The sequence below is a fragment of the Malaclemys terrapin genome, chromosome 19 (assembly GCF_027887155.1).
Source record: "Malaclemys terrapin pileata isolate rMalTer1 chromosome 19, rMalTer1.hap1, whole genome shotgun sequence".
In the NCBI taxonomy this organism is placed as follows: domain Eukaryota; kingdom Metazoa; phylum Chordata; order Testudines; family Emydidae; genus Malaclemys; species Malaclemys terrapin.
This window is the reverse complement of record NC_071523.1, coordinates 19,707,254-19,724,787: the sequence shown is the minus strand read 5'-3', so window position 1 is coordinate 19,724,787 and position 17,534 is coordinate 19,707,254. Positions and strand designations below refer to the sequence as shown.

General features: G+C 48.5%; 1 protein-coding gene across 2 annotated transcripts in view; it reads right to left on the bottom strand.

Moving 5' to 3' along the window:
- Positions 1–25: 25 nt before the first annotated feature.
- The window catches only part of TP73 (tumor protein p73), a 74,452-nt gene continuing 56,943 nt past the window's right edge, over positions 26–17,534 (bottom strand). For both annotated transcript variants that reach the window (XM_054009484.1, XM_054009483.1), the window contains exons 5-14: positions 14,371–14,557; positions 12,073–12,188; positions 11,095–11,204; positions 10,072–10,214; positions 8,920–9,008; positions 8,018–8,142; positions 7,386–7,540; positions 6,678–6,810; positions 5,538–5,631; positions 26–3,425 (exon numbers count right to left, since the gene is read on the bottom strand). In XM_054009484.1, coding sequence (XP_053865459.1) covers positions 3,105–3,425; positions 5,538–5,631; positions 6,678–6,810; positions 7,386–7,540; positions 8,018–8,142; positions 8,920–9,008; positions 10,072–10,214; positions 11,095–11,204; positions 12,073–12,188; positions 14,371–14,557 — 1,473 coding nt within the window. In that variant the 3' untranslated portion in view covers positions 26–3,104. The remainder of the gene's footprint in view (positions 3,426–5,537; positions 5,632–6,677; positions 6,811–7,385; positions 7,541–8,017; positions 8,143–8,919; positions 9,009–10,071; positions 10,215–11,094; positions 11,205–12,072; positions 12,189–14,370; positions 14,558–17,534) is intronic.

Below are 17,534 nucleotides of genomic sequence, written 5' to 3'. Positions count from 1 at the left end.
ATATATATATATATATATATATACACACAGTATATATTACTAAAACTAGAAATAGCTGTGATATTTATAACTAAACACAGTTCTCTTGTGGAAATGGTTTTTTAACAGTGTCATTTTTTTTGAAACCCAAAGAAAGCTGTGTATTAATGATAAACGTTACTGTCAGATTTGTGGTATATTTTCTGGCCATTTATTGAAAGATAGTTTATATATAACCCTCTCCCCCAAATTCCATTAAACCAAGATAGCCACTTATTAAATGAAAGCGAATGTTTTTCTTTTGTTGGGGTTTTTTCTTTTTGACGTGAATGTTTGATTAAGCCGTAGTTCTTCTAAAACTTATACTTTCCTAAGTGTAACTTCCTTAAGTATGATCTCAGATTGTCTCTGCTTATATGTTGCAGAAAGTAGCACCAGTGTGCTAAAAGCTTTTAGAAATGAGGTAGACTTTTTGTAGGCACTGACCAAGATTCATCCACAGCTGTTCCCCAGTCAGATGAAGGCCATGTCTTTTTTTGAATGATGGGATCCTGCAAGCAATTTGCTCAATGCACTCAAAGCCTATCTTAATTTTACTTCGGCTTGGGGAAGTACTTTTGTCCTTTGCTCGTTTTTATCTTCATACTACTCACTGAGCTTCACGTTTCCTGCTCAAACTTAAGGCCAATTCTGAAAGGCAGAAGGTAATTCTCCAAGTTGTAGATCAGGACATTAGTACTATCAGATCACCTCCAGGGCCATCTAGTCAGGAGTTGCTTTTCTATCAGAGCCACTGTCTTTCAGATGTCTGTTTTATTGTGTTACAAAACAAAACAAAACAAACCACAGCTATAAAAATAACACATTTTCCAAAAGATAACATTACAAAAAATACAATTAATAGAGTTGGAATATATCCAGTAATACTGCTGGAAAAAGCATTAGTTAACATTGAAAACATGAATGATTATTTAAAAAATCTTAAAGCATTAAAGTGCTTTAATTCACTACTACTTAGAAAGCGCATGTTCACAGCTCAGCACCACCCTGAAGTGCTAATCCCTAAAGAGTACAGTGTGCACAAGTGTACAGCTTTCAGATATGGTGGGCTGGCTGCTTCCGCCCACTTAGGTTGGTGGACTGGGGTAAAAGCCAGTGGAAACTGAGCTGGTAATCACAAGGAGCAGAGCAGTGGTTTCCTGCCTTCCCAAGCTCCTGAGCTGCCAGTGGAGAAGGGCAAATCTGCGTAGAAATGGGGAAGGGACAAGTACACTTGTGCTACTGTGCTGGCACTTGCAGAGGTACAGCTCAGTTTCTCTGTGGCGCTCCCTCTCCTAAGACTTAGGACAGTGACCATCCTGCTTGAGAGGAGAAGGTAGATCTTATGAGGTGAACACTGTACTTGCTCATAGGTGAAATCCTACCTCTGGCCCCTATATGCCCGGTAAAAGGCCCTGAGCAGCATAAAGGAACTCTAAAAACCTCAGGCCAGGGGAGGAATCCCCCAGTGCAAGCACAGTGGAATGTAACCATAAGGCTCTCTTTCAAGGAACTCCTTGCAAGCCCCAGTGTAGGGAGTATGCCAAAGACAGGACTGCAGTGTTGTGGAGGTTCCAGACAGTGTGAAAGCCCCAAGCTGCCATAATTTAGGTCTCCAGGGCTGTCTAAACTATGGGGCATATAGTAGCCCAGGACTGGGAGGGGACAAAGTTGGCTTAAAGCCACCATAGCCCCTCCTCTGCCTGAGCTGTGAATTCTGTGCTGTGCCTCTTAGAGGGGTCTCACAGAATCTCACCCAGAGAGTTTCCAGCTGACTTGCACAAGACAAGGAGATGAATACATCTGCATGCTTGACTGTTTCCAGCTGAGTTTTTAAGTTCAACCAGCAGACAAACAAAAGGCTTGAGGAAAATTAACAAAACACCTATCCACAGGGACTGTAGGGAAGGAAGAAACCATTTCCACTCACTGATGTGGAAAATATCACTATTTTACCAGATGGGGATGATTATCAACAGTCTGGGAAATCCAATTTTTTTTTTTTTTTTTTTTTTTTTTTTTTACACACATACAGGTTAATGGTTAAGGCAAAATTAATGGTGTGCTACAAAAACTGATTTCTAGCAATATCAAGAACTTTGAGCAAGATTTGGGTGAATAATTGTAATTAATTATACAGAATCCTCTAATTCCTAAGAGTGGGGTCCATGGATTTGTCTCTCCAGAATTGTATTAAAAATCCACATGGGAAAAAATGGATTTTTTACAAGTAAGGCTTGAAACATATCAGGTTTTTGTATGTTTACATGCTAGAGCATGAAGTTAATTTAATTATGACACAGTAGTGTCTTAGGGGAAATTATCAATATTTTTATAGCATACAGGTACATGAAAATAAATCTCTCTATCCTTACAGCACGGTGAATATATTGTACATACAGCATGTGTCTATATACACAAATATCATTTAGATACATGCACACAGTCTGGAATCAGCAAATGCTCTACAAAAAAACAAAAGAAACAAATACTTTTTGGCAGTCCATCAGAAAAGCAAGTCCTTTTGTTCTTGGGTATCAGTCAATGGCAGATATCCCTAAAGAAAGTGGAACAGTTGAGGGTTAAACCACTTTTTCACAAGACATAGGTCTTTATTATTCAGCCATCCCTTAGCAGACAGAGCAAGGATAGGGTGGAACGTGGGGCAGGCTAGAGTTAATCAAAGACAAATGTGTGTGTTTTGCTTTTACATTGCAATAGAGTTTGATGCAAAAATGGTCCAGCAAATTGTAAAGTTGCACTGTACATTGGCAAGTGAATATTCCCCTGCCACACCAGGCTAAAAAACGCTATATCCCATTGAGAGATTTGTGTCAGCTGCCCTTTTTCCTCCCCTTGACCACTCTCATAAAACCATCGGAATTTTCCTCCTGGGGAATGTCCCAGACCCATGTCCTCACACAGCTCTGAGTTCCCATCTCTTGAGTAAAGCCATGTTAAAAAATATTTCTCCAGACACTCAAAGCTGGAAATGTTTTGCCATTTTTCATGCTGGGATTCTAGATTTTTCCCTATTCCTTTAAATCTCTGTGTCTGGTATCTTGCTGCCACACTGCTGGAGACCTTCAGTTGATCTCTCCCTCTGTGAACTCTTCTTTTATGGACTGTTTGCGGGATTTGCAGTCCGGGAGGTCAAAGCCAAAGTCCGCCCACTCATCAGCCCCGCTGCGGTTAGGGATAGTGATGGTGTGACGCACACGGAAATGCACCGCCTCCATGACGCGCTGCCGTTGCAGCTCCCCAGAACTGCCAATGGAAATGGTGGAGGCATTACTGCTGGAGCGGATAAGCTGCTGGGCTCCATAGTCATGGCTCTGTTTGAGTTCCTGAAGGCCTCTCCAGATAATCATCCTATACTGCTCTGGGATCTTCAGTGCTCCGAGATCCTAGAACAACAACAGGTCTCTTCAATAATAGCCATTTGCTAAATAGCACAGTCAAGATAGGGGCAAACCCACGGACCATTAAATGTGTCGATCAGTGTGTGGGTATAGCCACATAGTCAAACCATGAGACGATCCCGGCTTTGGGTCGTACACCATATCATTTTGTAAGGAAAAGAGAATTCCTTTGCTTTAAATTAATCTAATTAACAAAACGGACAGTGTGAGGTTGACCCCCTTCATTGTGCAGGTTGCAGAGCACCATGTGAGGTGTCAGGTCATTTGATTTACTGAAATAAAGAGAACAACAAGGAGTCTGGTGGCACCTTAAAGACTAACAGATTTATTTGGGCATAAGCTTTCGTGAGTAAAAACCTCACTTCTTCGGATGCATTGTTTTTGTAGATACAGACTAACACGGCTACCCCCTGATACTTGAAATAAAGAGGAAACCATCATCCCAGTTTGCCTGCAATCATTTCTCTCTCCCCTGATAACCCGGATTAAGCCTTGAACTAAAACGCCAGGTCACAAATGCTAACGGGATGGGCAAAGGTTGCCTTGGGGAGCATGATCGGCTCTGGATGGCTGCTGTTTCTCTGCTCTACCGATACGAAGTGTCACAGGATTCTTGTGCATTAACCTATGGCATCATGTGCACTAACTGAAGTTATTCATCACAGACATCAAGTGCTATGGTCCTAATGTTAACCAGAAGCATAAAAACTTCAGGATTGTATCATACGTGCCAGAGGCTGCATCAGAAAAAATACAAGTGGTTTGTATTTCAGACGTATTGAATTGCTGCTAGAGGTCCACATTAACTCCAAACACACAGACTCACTCGTGAGCATTAATTCCATAGGAAGTAAGTATGTAATTAGGGGTTAAAAATGTCAACACAGACACACAACCCAGCAATCGGTTTTGACCATGCCATACATGTGCTTTTTGGCAGATTAAAAAAAAAATCACTTACAGGGTTAGTTATTAAAATGTTTCAAAACTAATCTAAGACTATGCAACTGGCCCCAGCTACCAATGAAAAATCATTGTGTCTTCAATAATTATACCATCTGTGTTCTTGATTGGTTCCTAGCTGCCAGACTAGGAGGGCATACAGCAAATATCTTAAGAATGAGATGGGATCAGGATAAGAGCTTTGTCCTGGTCAAAATACTAGGTCTGGGATTTATTTGGGTCTGTCATAGATGAAGTGTTAATGAATTATGTGTATGCTGGTTACATTACTGGGCTCAGGGAGCCCCTTGCCTCATTGATGTCGAGACTGGCTGGATGACCTTACAATTTTCATCAGCACCAAAGGCAGGTGAATTTCATGCAAAGTTGGCTCCTCCTCTCCCAAGAGATTGTCCTTCAACCAAGAAATAGCTACAATAAAACTCCCCACACCCAGAGGCAAGGGGTTTAGACACAAATTAGAGCATTTCCCATGTAATATATCAATTAAAAAAAAAATTACAGCTCTTGACCAGCCAGCCCACAATATCAGGTTCTGGGGTTGAAACAAAAAATCACTAAATACAAAAAGCCTGATTCTGACCTTGTTTGTTCTGGTTTTTTTGCTAATGTGACTCCATTTGGCCAGTGCAGTTACTCCTGATTTGCAAGGGAAGAAGTTGGGGCCTGTGGATCTGAGCTAAAGCTCATCGAAGTGATATGGGAATCACTCAATGGGCTTCGGGTCAGTCCCTGAGGGCTGAGACATATTTAGTGAAAATCAATTCCAAGTCTGATTTCTGTATCTTTGGCTTTATTTTAGATGTGCACATGAGGAGAATGATTGAACCTGAATTCTTTTTCATTTTTGTTTTTGTCTGCATTTCTTTCTTAATTCAGATCTCTGCTAGGCCTTGCATTCTACAGCCTGGAAAAATCAACAGTAGAGAATATTAGTTTCTTTTAAGGATTGCACTATTGTTCTAAACCTATAGGACTAGAAAGAATGCATAATTGGGAAACATAAAACATGGGGACTATAAAGCCTGTATGATAGGTAGGTGCACATTTATTTCCTTTATTTGGTTGTCCTTGTTTTAAGATCAACAGCGGGTAGAAACAAGTGATAAGAAGAGATCTTCCCAAAGCATTTACCTCTATGGTTAGATTCTGCAGGTGGTAAATATTCTGTAACCCTTGTGAGGTGAAATAGTCGATGCAGTTTGGACACCCCAAGCCTGTTAAAAAACTGCAGAAAGAATTTGAAAATAAAGTGGCATTAACTTGTCAGGTATATATGCTGTGTTCTCAAGTGTCACCACTGTGGCAAAGGACTTTTGAATTCACGTGAGGGTACGGGGACATTTGAGTGGACTCATTTCTTTCGTCTGAAGGCTTGGCAACTCTTCTCATGCTACTATGGTATTATGGGATGCAAGAAATTGGAAGCCTAGCAACAACCCATTTCAGGGATCCTCAAAACTCCTGGTCAGAGTTTTCTTGGGGCTGAAAAGCGTGAACTAATTTGGCATTAATGTTGGAGAGGTAAAGCTCATGGGATCAAATTCATCCTAACAATTCCACTGGCTTCAGCAGTCTTCAATGGTCTCAGTTAAATGACTTATATGGAATTACTCCAGGGATTAATTTTTCCCTTTGAGCAATTTGACTGAGGAAGGGTTGTGGAATTTGGCCCTAAGTGATTTGGTCAGCAACAATTAATCTTTGCAATATAACATTTGGTGCTGGAATATTTTATGTAGAGTGCTTGGCTGCAGCTACAAAATGCTAGCACTGATTGTGCTACTCCGTGATTCTGGTAGACCATCTGGGAAAACATCTGATGTATCAATTCTTTGAGAAGGACATCAAATCACGGACTACAGACCTGATAACGTATGGATATAAATCCTCTACTGCAATTTCCAGTCACCATTGGTCCAAAAGGGGGAAGAAGGAAGAGCTGCAAAGTTATATGCCAGTGTTTGACATGCAGGGCAAGGTGCCTTTTCGTATCAGTCTGCTAAATGGATCAAGTTTTGAATGAACTTAGTGAAAGTGAATAAGCCAAAAATCTTTGCAGGTGATTTGTGTTTCTAACCAGCAATTGGCTGGCGAGGACAATTTCTGAAGTGAAGAGTGGTGAGAACACACTCTGGTTTCATGAGCAGTGATTTCTCAGTTGGAACTAGTGACCAGTTGACCAGTTGCTAAACATATTTGTGAAGGTTAGAGCAAAGGAAAAGAGCATGAAACAACGACTACACCACACCACAGGTCCGGTGCCGTCCCTACCTGACGAGGCTGGGGTCAGGGTTGTAGGGTGGAGGAGGAGTGCAGTGTGAACCTGAGACCATGGCCTGGGAGGAGTGGCCTCCGTTCATGTCTCCGTTGGATTGCATGGGGTGGCTGTTCAACATTCCAGGTCCTGAGCACAAGAAAAAGCAAAAGAGTTTCCATCTCATGGGCTGTGCCCAGAGCATCCAGGGGAGAACCATTGAAAAGTTTTTGATTTAACTTAACTCAAAGAAGCTACAACTGTCCTTTCCCAAGCACAGAGCCCCATTCTCCACTCTGCAGGAATAACCCACCTCAGGGACCAGAGCCCCTGAGTGTTAACTGGCAGGATTCCCTGCGAATTCACCCGTCGGGTGGAGGAGAGGTGAAGAAGCTGGAGGTTCCACCCCCACAATCCACAGATTCAGGGGCAACCTTTGCGGACAGCAGCTACAACGTGGATCCGGGCAGGTTGGCTTGGGCAGGGCTCTCCCAGCTACTGGCATGGTGAGTTGTTCCAAGTCATGTAGCTGCATAAGTGACTAATGACCAAGCCCATGGTAACCTACTCTGCTTGGCATGGGAGAGGGGGAGGAGGAGGAATTTGGAGCTCGGCGTAGGGAGCTTTGCACTGCTTTATGTATTGTTTAGCCGAGCGAGGCTGCTGTCTATCTGGCTTCTTGGCCCTTGGTGATTGCAGAGCCCGTAGCAGTGCGGGTGCCTTACCCATTGGGCCCAGGTTGGGCCCGGAGCTGGAGTTGTGCTGCGGTGGCTGCCCCACCAGCTGGTTGACAGATGGCAGTTTGTTGATCCCTCCTCCGTGTACTTTGTTCATTGGCGAAAGGACGGGCCCGTAGGAGGAAGGGGACTGCAGGTGACTCCTGCTCGGGAAGAGTGGCACAGTCAGTTAGACCCTAGTGGAGACTGAGCAAATCAAACCTCTTTAGGGACTCGCTCCTGTCGCCAGACTCCCACCTCGGCCGTGTCCGTACTGAGGTTTTAGCCAGCACATAGCTGCACCAGTGCAAAACCCTGCTCCAGACGCGACTGACGCTGGTTTAAGGTTGGGCACATTGCACTGGTGCAGATCGTGCCGCACCCCTACTGGGGAAACCGACTCTGTACCTGTCTGTCTGGAATGTGCATGGGATGCAGAACAGCTGGCTTCACTTTAGTAGCAGGGCCCTTAAGGGCATCCTAATACATAGCATTTACACAGCTTCCGTCTCCACTGCCCTGTGCGAACCCTAAGGGTGGTCAGGCCAGCTTCCTGGATCCCTGTTATGTCTTACGGTTAATTTGACGTATCTCTGGAGACCCCTTGTGGGGACAGTGGACAATACGGTCATGGTACTTACTGCCTCTGCAGGAGTTGCTGCTGCTGTTGCCGATAGGAGTCGACTAGCTGCTGCGGGACTAACTCCACCAGCTCCAGACTTTCCTTTATCTTCATGAGGATCTCAAAATTCTCCCGGCCACGAACCTGAATCAGGGACCAAGGCAAGCCTGTACTTCGGTCTGACTTGCCTTGTCAGGTTTGCTGAGGACCCTCTCACACAGCCAGTCTCACCTTCCCACTCCTTTACCCAGCCCACTCAAGGGACAATGTGAGGATAGCCTTAAGCACAAGCAAGGCAAGCAGCTGCCTGGGGTTCCATGCTTCTAGGAGAGCCATCCTCAAGAAATTCAGTTGCAACTCATGGTCTCCTCTAGTCCCCTTCCTGCAGGAGCAGAGTGGGGTCTGATAACATGCCCCCTCCCCTAGCAGCAGGAAGATGGTGTAGCCAAGTCCCTGGCCGTGGGAGCGGTGCTGAAGGCACACCAGGCCAAATTCCCTCTTGCCACAGAGGGATCAGGGAGGAAGGTGACTTGCAGCCTTGTTTTGGAGCAGGCAAGTCCAGTGCATGATTCTGGATCTCCGCTCCTGCTGCTTGGTGCTCAGCGTTCGTTGCAGACTTGCTCCCACCCTGTTCTTCACTGTGCCCAGTCTTAGCCCCATCGGTCTTGCTCCTTGCACCCTGCCTGCCCTCTGTAAGGACTCATCAGGCCTGTAAGCGCCAGCCACGCAAAGCACTTCAGTGCTGTGTACTGCTGGGAATTCCAGTCTGGGGAGGGCTCATCCTTTCAGCTAGGTAACATATCACTTCATTGCCCTTTGAATTCTGGGAGCTGCTCCCCCATATCCTATCCAGGGGCCAGCGGCACTGCATTCCCAGAGCAGGGCGCAGACACTACGTGCTGCAGAAGATTTGATACTTACTGGGACATAATACATTTCCTCTTCCCCGTGCCGCCTTTTCTTAACGCCAGCCCCTAGTGCTGGAATCCCCGGGGGGCTCTGTTTGAAAGCTGAGGAAGGAGATGGGAAACAGTATTACAGGAAAATCAAGTTAAATGTGATCATCTAAGCGGCCACTCCCTAGTTCTTCCATGACGTTAGAACGGGACCCATGTTAGATAAATGCAATAGCTCCTAGCAGGGCAGGCAGCTGCTAACGGGCCCTGCTGAACGAAAGCCAGAACCCAGGAGCAGGGAAAAACAGGGCTTCCCTGACTACCAAGCCCATTCCTGGACAATGCAAACCTTACTGCACAAACCTAACTATAACTCCAGCTCCCAAGGGGATCAATATAGATCATTAAATTCACCCACTTGACAGGTGACGAAAAGATGAGTTATCACCATTGTGATAGAGGGCGAGTGAGAAGCTCTTGTGCATGACCAGATAAATCACCAGGATCCTTCTGTAAGGTTTTACTGCAAACCATTAAATAACTTCCCTGAGAAGGCTTAGCTGAGCATGTGCCCAATTATTGGAGGGGGGGGGGGCTAGTGATGAAATATAATATGCTTACACAGAAAATTCTTTTCCTCTGCCTCCCACTTCAGCCCCCTGCCCTACACTCAACAGAGGTTTTGCCTGCTGCTAACCTATCTCTGGGAGGAGCAAGGCTTCAAAGTACAGCAAAAACTCCCCACTGACCAATGCTGGATGGGAAGAGAGGGGGCAAAGAATTCCTTTCTGATGCCTGCAGAAGATAAGCTTATGGACCATGTTAGTTTTTTAACTATCTTAGCACTAACAAACACTTGCCTAATGACGACGATGATGATGATGATGAACAAATAGATCTGGCCAGTGAAGCACCTGCACAATAATGCCACTCTGTTTTTCTGACTGCAAGGCTTATATCTGACGACAGCTGGATTTGAGCAACGAAGTTTGGATCAGAGTATTGCTCTTCATCTAAACTTCACCACCCAAGTTCTGTAGTTCAGAGTGTCCGTTGCTGCTGCCCCCGGGAGCATGGGCCATGCCCTGGACAGCACCAGCTCAGCAGTGCTAGGCAGTGCAGAGCTGGGGGTCTCACTCGGAGTTGAGGGTCCCCCTTTCCCGAGAGGAGGACTCACTGCGCTTGTTGATGTTGCCATTTTTAGCTGCATTTTCGTTCAGGGCTTGCTGCTCTCGGTAATGATCTTCGTCGGCTTTCCGATCTCGGCCGGGACAGGCGCAGATCCGCCCTTCAAACGATCTTCTCCCCAGTACTTGGCCACTGGGGAGCAGAGTAAAAACCCCAAAGTATTTATTTTTTTAGGGAACTAATCAGACTAAACCTCATTCTCTATTGGGCTGGATTTCTGTCCCTTGATCAATTATTCAAAAAGCTTTTAAACACTCCAGAAAATACTAAAAAGACGACCCCCCCAAAGTTCAGGATAAGGAATTCCCCTCCGGTGAGCACCTAACAAGGGCTCTGTGCAGGAATTTGCTGAGCTCAGAAGCCCAAGGCTGTTGTACATAGACACCAGGCCTGACGCAGCACACAAGGTGCTGTGTTCCACGTAAGGTCTCACGGTGATGCACGGGCTCTTGTGCAGGTCCCTTTGGCTGGGGGTGAATTTCCCCCCGGTGGCCTTTCATCTCTGATTGGCAAAGGGCTAATACAGTTACACCCTCGGAGACAGGAGGGAGCAAGAGTTTTTTCAGGCTGTGAAAGGTGTGCAGGGGGAGCAGCCTAGGCCCCTGTGCACACCCACCTTCCCCACACACCCACCCTCTAAGGCTCTTCGTAGTCACTAACTTCCCTGTCAGGGAATGCCACTTCCCCGTCTCTTTGCTGTGCTTTGGACTCTCCATGCCAAAGATGCTTGGCCAGGAGTTTGCCTTGGGCTGCTGCTTCCAGAACTTTATGGGCCGCCTTCTCCTCCAGGGCTCTTGCAAATCAATCGGGGGTTTTGCTAACTCCTCTGTTTCCCTGCTGAGGCTCTCCCCAACCCCAGATGTGAACTGGGTGAGCCTCTCTCCAGCTATTTATCCAGCTAAAGTTTAGCTCGTAACCTGTCCAGGAGGCCCCAGGAGAGCCAGGCTCAGGAGTGCGAAGGGGAGGGGAGATGTCTGTCCTTTGCAGCACAGGTACCATAAGAATGACTCACTCTCTTGTCTCCAGGGTTATAATGATGAGGATGGGTCGCCTGTTCATCCCTCCCACGCAGCTGCTGTTGCACATGAAATTGTACAGAATGGTGGTGAACTCAGTCCCAACCTGCCCAAAAGAGAGGAAATGACATCATGTGGGGGGCGGGGTTAGTAGAGGGGGGTGTTAAAAGCCCAGGGGAGATGGTGGCAGACCTCAGTCACTGCAGCAAAGGGCTGCAGCCAGACAGGTGCAAAGAGCATGTCTCAGCTCATAAACCAGTGGGGGGGGGGTTGTGTGTGTTGGGGGAATATTCAGGGAGGAAGGCAGGGAAGATGAATTTCTGCCCCTTGCTCTAAAGAAATATCCGCTCAAATGGGGATTACGTAGCCACTGTAACTGCAGAGAGCCTGTGTTACTTTCACACCATGCTGGTTTTGTGGGACCTTATTGCTAGATATTCATTGACCTGGGCGTGTGACATTGCAGCTGGAAATCAACATCACAAATGCACTAATTTAACAGTGCCCTAGGGGGCGTGCTAAGCTTTCCACTCACAATTTTTATTTTATTTCATTATTGGCCTTTTGTGCCCCGAGCAGTTACTAGCTGGCCCGAAGTTTCTGTTAACCTGCACAGTGCTCTGCGAGCCCAGTGGGTTTGAAGCAAGATTCCCCTTTACAATGAGATGCTTTGGCAAATCTGGAAAGGGAAGGAGAACAGGCACAATGTATCTGCTATCCGGGCTGTAGCAAGAGGGATATTACTCTCCAGACACTGCAGTGCCATCAGAAGCCTTGGCAGGGCTCTCAATTCATCTCCTAAATTCCGCAGGATGGATGCTGCTTTCAGCCCCCCAGTGCCAATGGAGTCACTGCAGGGTCGGAGCTAGTGGGGCAGCTATAACTTTATTTAAGAAAACTACTATCCCTATTTTCACCCTCCCTCCTGGCCCATCCCCCCAGCACCTCTAATCCTCTTCAAGCAAAGAGAATACCTGTGGTGGCTCATATGGCACCATTACACTCTGCCTTCCGGTGACAGGGTCGTCCACGTACTGAGAGAGATTGTTGCCTTCCACCCGGATCAAGTGGCTGGCTGGAGCGGACTGGCCTGCAGAGGCAGAAGGGAGAGTTAGAGATAAGACCCTTCCCGGTGGGCTTGCCGACCCAAGAACGTTGCACGGGGTGATTATAAAACCTGTTTAGTTAAACCAGGGCAAAAGGCAGTGTGGACGCTCACATTTTGGTTTACACCACATGCATTTCAGTTTAGCTTAAGCTGATTAGGAATTGGGTTAAACACAACCAAAATAAGTGAGTTAAACTGGAAAGAGTGTTGTACGGGATGGTTCTGGTAAAATGGTTTTAAAAAAACTATGGAAGTTAAACTGGTTCAACTTCCATGTGTAGACATTGTTCCCTCCAGCTTCCCCTCAGCCCCACCTGCTCTCGAGGGGCCAAAGGGGGCTGTTATGGTCACATAAAACCTGACCTGAAAATTCCACCCAACGTGGCATTCAACCTAAACCTGACACTCTCCTGAGGAGCCAAAGAATTTGTTTAACTGACTTTTACTTTCATCTGCCTCTGAGTTTACTGGGTGTTCCAGGTGGGCCCGAACCAAATCAGGACTGGTCCCCCTCACAGTAGGCAAGTACAAACACCTAGCAAGACGCCCATGCCAGGCCGCTGTCCCTCATCCTCTGAGACTGAGAAACCCTGGGCATCTGCAAGACAGGAGAATCCCAAAGCAGCCCCGTGGGCTCCAAGCCTTCCCAATGGCAACCTCTGCGCAGCTTATTTGCAGAGGTCCTGCTGCTGCTTCGCGTCAGTGGGGCAGTGCCTCCAATGACCTGTGCAAAGGTCGCCTCTGGCGGCACAGGAAGGTTTGCGTTCACAGCCACTGTTTGTTTGAGCGTTTCGATGCTTTCTTCATCTAAGCGTCTCCAAGGCTGATTTTGTGGCAGCATGCATCACTCCCTTCCCTGGGCTGGGCTGCCAGGATGTGGCTCGGTGGAAAGGGGGCCCTAGGCAGGCCCCAGCCAGGGAGACTTGAATGTCTGGTTCTGACCGGGCCGGTGAACATGGGGACAATTGCCTGGCCTGAAGAATCCTTTGGCTCTACTTCACACCTGCTCATTCCTGCTGACCGGCGAGCAGGGCCCCACGTAAACAGAGGCACGTCAGGCCAGTCCTGCAGTGAGAGGCGGGGACCCCCTAACTACCTAACCCCTTTCAAAACCCCTAGCCCCATTCTTTCCTGCTGCATTGGACTGGGCTGGGCTGCATTTTCAGCAGGCAAAGGGTTCTGCTGGGAGCAGAACATTATGTGTAACAGCAGGAATCTCACAAGCAACACTTTGGGCTCTGATCCTTTTGTCTTCTCTAGATGGAGTTTAGTGAGGAGCTCAGGGTGCCGGCTGGAGCCAAACTGAGTCCAGGCTCCCTGCCGTTCTTCCTCTGAACGTCTTTAAGGGAGATGAGATCAGTGGATAACATTTTCAAAAGCACTTAAGCAGCTCTGCTCCATCGATGTACAGGGGACTTAGGCTCCCAAGTCACTTAGGTCCAGATGCTCAAAGGCATTTAGGCTCCTTACTTCCAGTGAAATAAATGGATGTTAGGTGCCTAAATGCCTTTGGGGATTTGGAACTTGGGCACTTTTGAAAATTCTATCCGAGAGTCACAAGCAGCAACTTGAGGAACTTGTAGCTTAGCTAGTAGGTGAAAAATATCTAACAGGCAAGCAGATCAGACCTCGAAATAATTTGCCTAGGGCACGTGTCCTGTCTCCACTGGCAGAGGGGCCCAAGAGGACAGGCAGCACAGGGAGAGGTAAGGTAAAGGATGATGCTGTCCTGGCACAGAGTGGATGGAGCACATAGATCAGGTCTGAGCAGAGGCAGAGTTAACAAGCCCTGGAAGCACTGCCTGAGCCGTCTCACCTGCCATCAGTTCAGTCCTGGGGCTGCCAGAAGCGATGGTTCCCAGCACACATCAGGCAAAACATGGTGGTTTCATCTGAGCTTCACAGGCAGCTTTTTGGTTCTCAGAGTGAAAGGGGAGAGGGGGAAAGACTCCTGTATACAGGAGTGAAAATGGAGGGCCTTGAACCCCACCTGTCAGGTGTCGCGTGGCCCTGTTCATTGTCTAGTGCAAGTCTTGGTCATGGGGAAGCTCTGGGATACAGGTTATCAGCATGAGACAGGTTCAAACAGAATCATTGTCCCCACCTGGGAGGCGGATGACGGAGACACTGACCCGCTATTTGAGGGGAGGAGACCAGCTCTCACCATCATTAAAGTCGCGTCCCAGCTCATGGTTGGGGCAGCGCTTCACCACCTCGGTCACGTGCTCTGCCTTCTTGTAGACGGGCATGGCCCGGATGACGGTGCCTGGCGGGGGCGGCGTGGACAGTTTGATCTGGATGGGGCATGTCTTGGCGATCTGACAGTAGAGCTTCTTCAGCAGCGGTGAGTACTGGAAAAGAGCAGGGAGAGCTGGGCTTAAGGGCACATCCCTTGGCGCGGGCAAAGGGCGGTCGGGGACGGAATGAATTGTGGCATCAGGCGTGTCACAGCAGCTGGAGACACTGAGTTCATGGAGCTTTGCGGTGCAGGCACCATGTCTCCATTCCAGGGTGCCCCACACTGTGGGCGCCAGGCACCGCTGTTCAGACCAGCATGGCTCTTAGAGCGCCAGAAAACCCACACATAGGACTGGCTCCTTTATTTATTTATTTATATTACAGCACCAAACGGCCCCAATCAGAATGAGGCCCCCCCTTGCGCGAGGTGAGTGAGACGCTCCCTGCCCCAAAGCACTAGCAATGCAATTTATCCAGGCCCGGGGTGTGGGTGTGCATTGGGGCCCTCAGGCTAAGTGCCTCCTTGCCCCACACCAAGGCAGATTGTAACCTGCATGTCCCACTTCTTAGAAATGTCTCTTGGCTGAGGTCACCTGGTCTGCAGCCCTGTTCCTCCACTGCCCCCATCTTCATCTGCCTTTCCGCACCTTGGCTGCACCAGAGAGCCAGGCCACGCATGTGCCTCTGGCCGGCACACCTGGTTTATAAGCAGAACACGTGGCGGGTTGCTGGGGAAAATGTTTGGGGGCAACTCAATGAAAATGATAAGCATGTAAAGGAGGAAGGGTAACTCCTCCCCCCCCCCACACCCACACCCTGGGGAGAGCAATGGCCAAAAGCCACATTCTGCCTTTATAACTTATACGCCTGCAACCTGATAGCCCTGAGGGCTGGGTCCAGCAAGTCACTGGGGCTGCACAGGTATGAGGCGGAGCTGAGACTGCAGAGACAGCTGCCCACTGGCTGATGTCTCCCTGACCCCTCCATGGAGGGAAAAGCAACAAAATTTCCTTTTCCAATAATCCTCCGCTCCCCCCCTCCCCGCCCCAACCTGACTAAATGCAGCCTGGCTGCACAGGGGTCTGTGCCGGCGTGTGGGACAGGAGCTTTATGTGACATTCCTAGACGCTAAACCCATGGCTTGCATTCACATTGGGTCCGGGAGTTAGGAGACAAAAACTCATCCCCCTCCCATCCCTGGCATCTGCTAGACGCCTGTATGACCCTCCCCTACGCACACAGCTCAGCAGGGATACCTGATCAGCTCCCGCCGCCGTACCCGCATCAGCCTGGGCTGAGACGCTCCTCAGCGAAGATTTGGGGATTTTTTTTTGGTGGGGGAGGGGAGGGAGGCTTATTCCAACATGCTGGAACAGGCAGGTTTGTTCAGGGATCCCAAAAATTCACCAGGAGCTAGAGGAGCTGTTCTGCACCAGCTGGCTCCCTGCACAGACGTGCTGCAACAAGTCGGGATGAACTGGATGCAGAGGGTAGGAATGGAGGGAAGAGCCCCCTTTACAGTGTCTGATCAACTCCCCTTCAAATGGGGGGGGGACCAATCACCCCCCCCACACACACACAACAAACTTTTAAAAACCTAGATAAAACAAACAGAGGCAAACCCATAAAGAGATTTTTGCTTCAAGACACAATTCCCTCTTCACTTCCCGGTAGCTCTGAGAAGAGCTGTCACCTGGCAAAGAGACTTACAGCGCTCAGTGAGTTTTAGGCCCCCAATCAGCAGACAAGCTGCACTTCTGCTACCATTGGCAGCGGCGGCGGCGGAAATCAGCTTATTATTGTTCTCGATTTCAGAAGACTAAATCTCTCCCTTTTCAGGATACGAACTCCCAGAGCCTCTGGCCCGAGCTGCTGTAGGGGTGCTAACTTTACAGCAGCTGACGTCTGTGCTTCACTTGGACCGTCTCTACGCTTGGAATGAGTCCGATTTCACTCCTGGCTGTAGCTGCCTCAGTACAGACCCTTAGTCTAGCTGGTGAAGCCAGCGGTTGCCCTTCCTGCAGCCAGGCTGAGTATTACTGGCGCAGATCCTAGCTTTCCTTTGCTACGTCGGCGCTGCCATCTGGCTGGCTGAAATCAGGGCTAATTCTGCATCTAGCCCTGGCCTCAGAGGCCAAGAGCTCTTACTGGAGGGCGGGAGCCAAAAATCAGCTTCTGAACCCCTGATGGCCTCAGATGAGTTGAGCTGTTAGTGTAGGCCACACGGAGCACTTCACACATTCCCTCGCCCGCCCTCACTAGCACAGGTATGGGGGTGCGCTCTGAATCCAGCTCCAGAGAGGGAGGCACCTCCACACACAAGTGCTTACTCTGCAGTGTATTTCTGGTAGCTTTTCTGTAGCCTGCAGCTGTACCAGCAGGGAAGGGAGAGGTCCAGGGATCACAGGCACAACCCCATGACATGGTTAGGGTTGGCTTTGGAGCAGGGTCTCTTGGATTCTCACTGCATGAGCCTGGGCAAGTCACAGGGGTTAGCAGTGTCTAGGGAGCACGTTAACATCCTTTGGATGGAGGGTGTGAGGGAAGCTGAGTGACCACCCCCAGCAGGGCATCCATTCCCCAGGAAAAACCTGCACCCACGTCCTTTTGCTATTCCAATGTGAAAATGACCAAGACTGGAGTATACGAGACTTATTGGCAGCAGTTCTGAAAAACCAGGGTTACTATTCAGTGCTTAAATGGCATCAAGGAGCAGTCGACCGCCCTGTAACAAAAGGGAGCTGGAACTAAACTGACCCAACTCGCGGCAGAATGGATCGGGGTGGCAAGCGCCCCTGCGGGATTTACACAGCCCAATTGTGCCTGAACCTAACACAGAGCGTTCAGCACCAGGCAGCGCGGTACCAGAATGATACTGCCACTTTGGAGAGAGTTCAGAGGAAAGCAACAAAGATGATCAGGGACTGAGGTGTGGGACTGATTAACAGAGCTACATTTGTATCTTGGCTATGAAATTACACTGTGGTGGGGACACACACACACACACACGTCAGAGCCATGGGATTCCACTTACGTTACAGCAGAGCTCAAAGCTTGGCCCCAGATCGGGGCCCCATTGTCCTGGGCGCT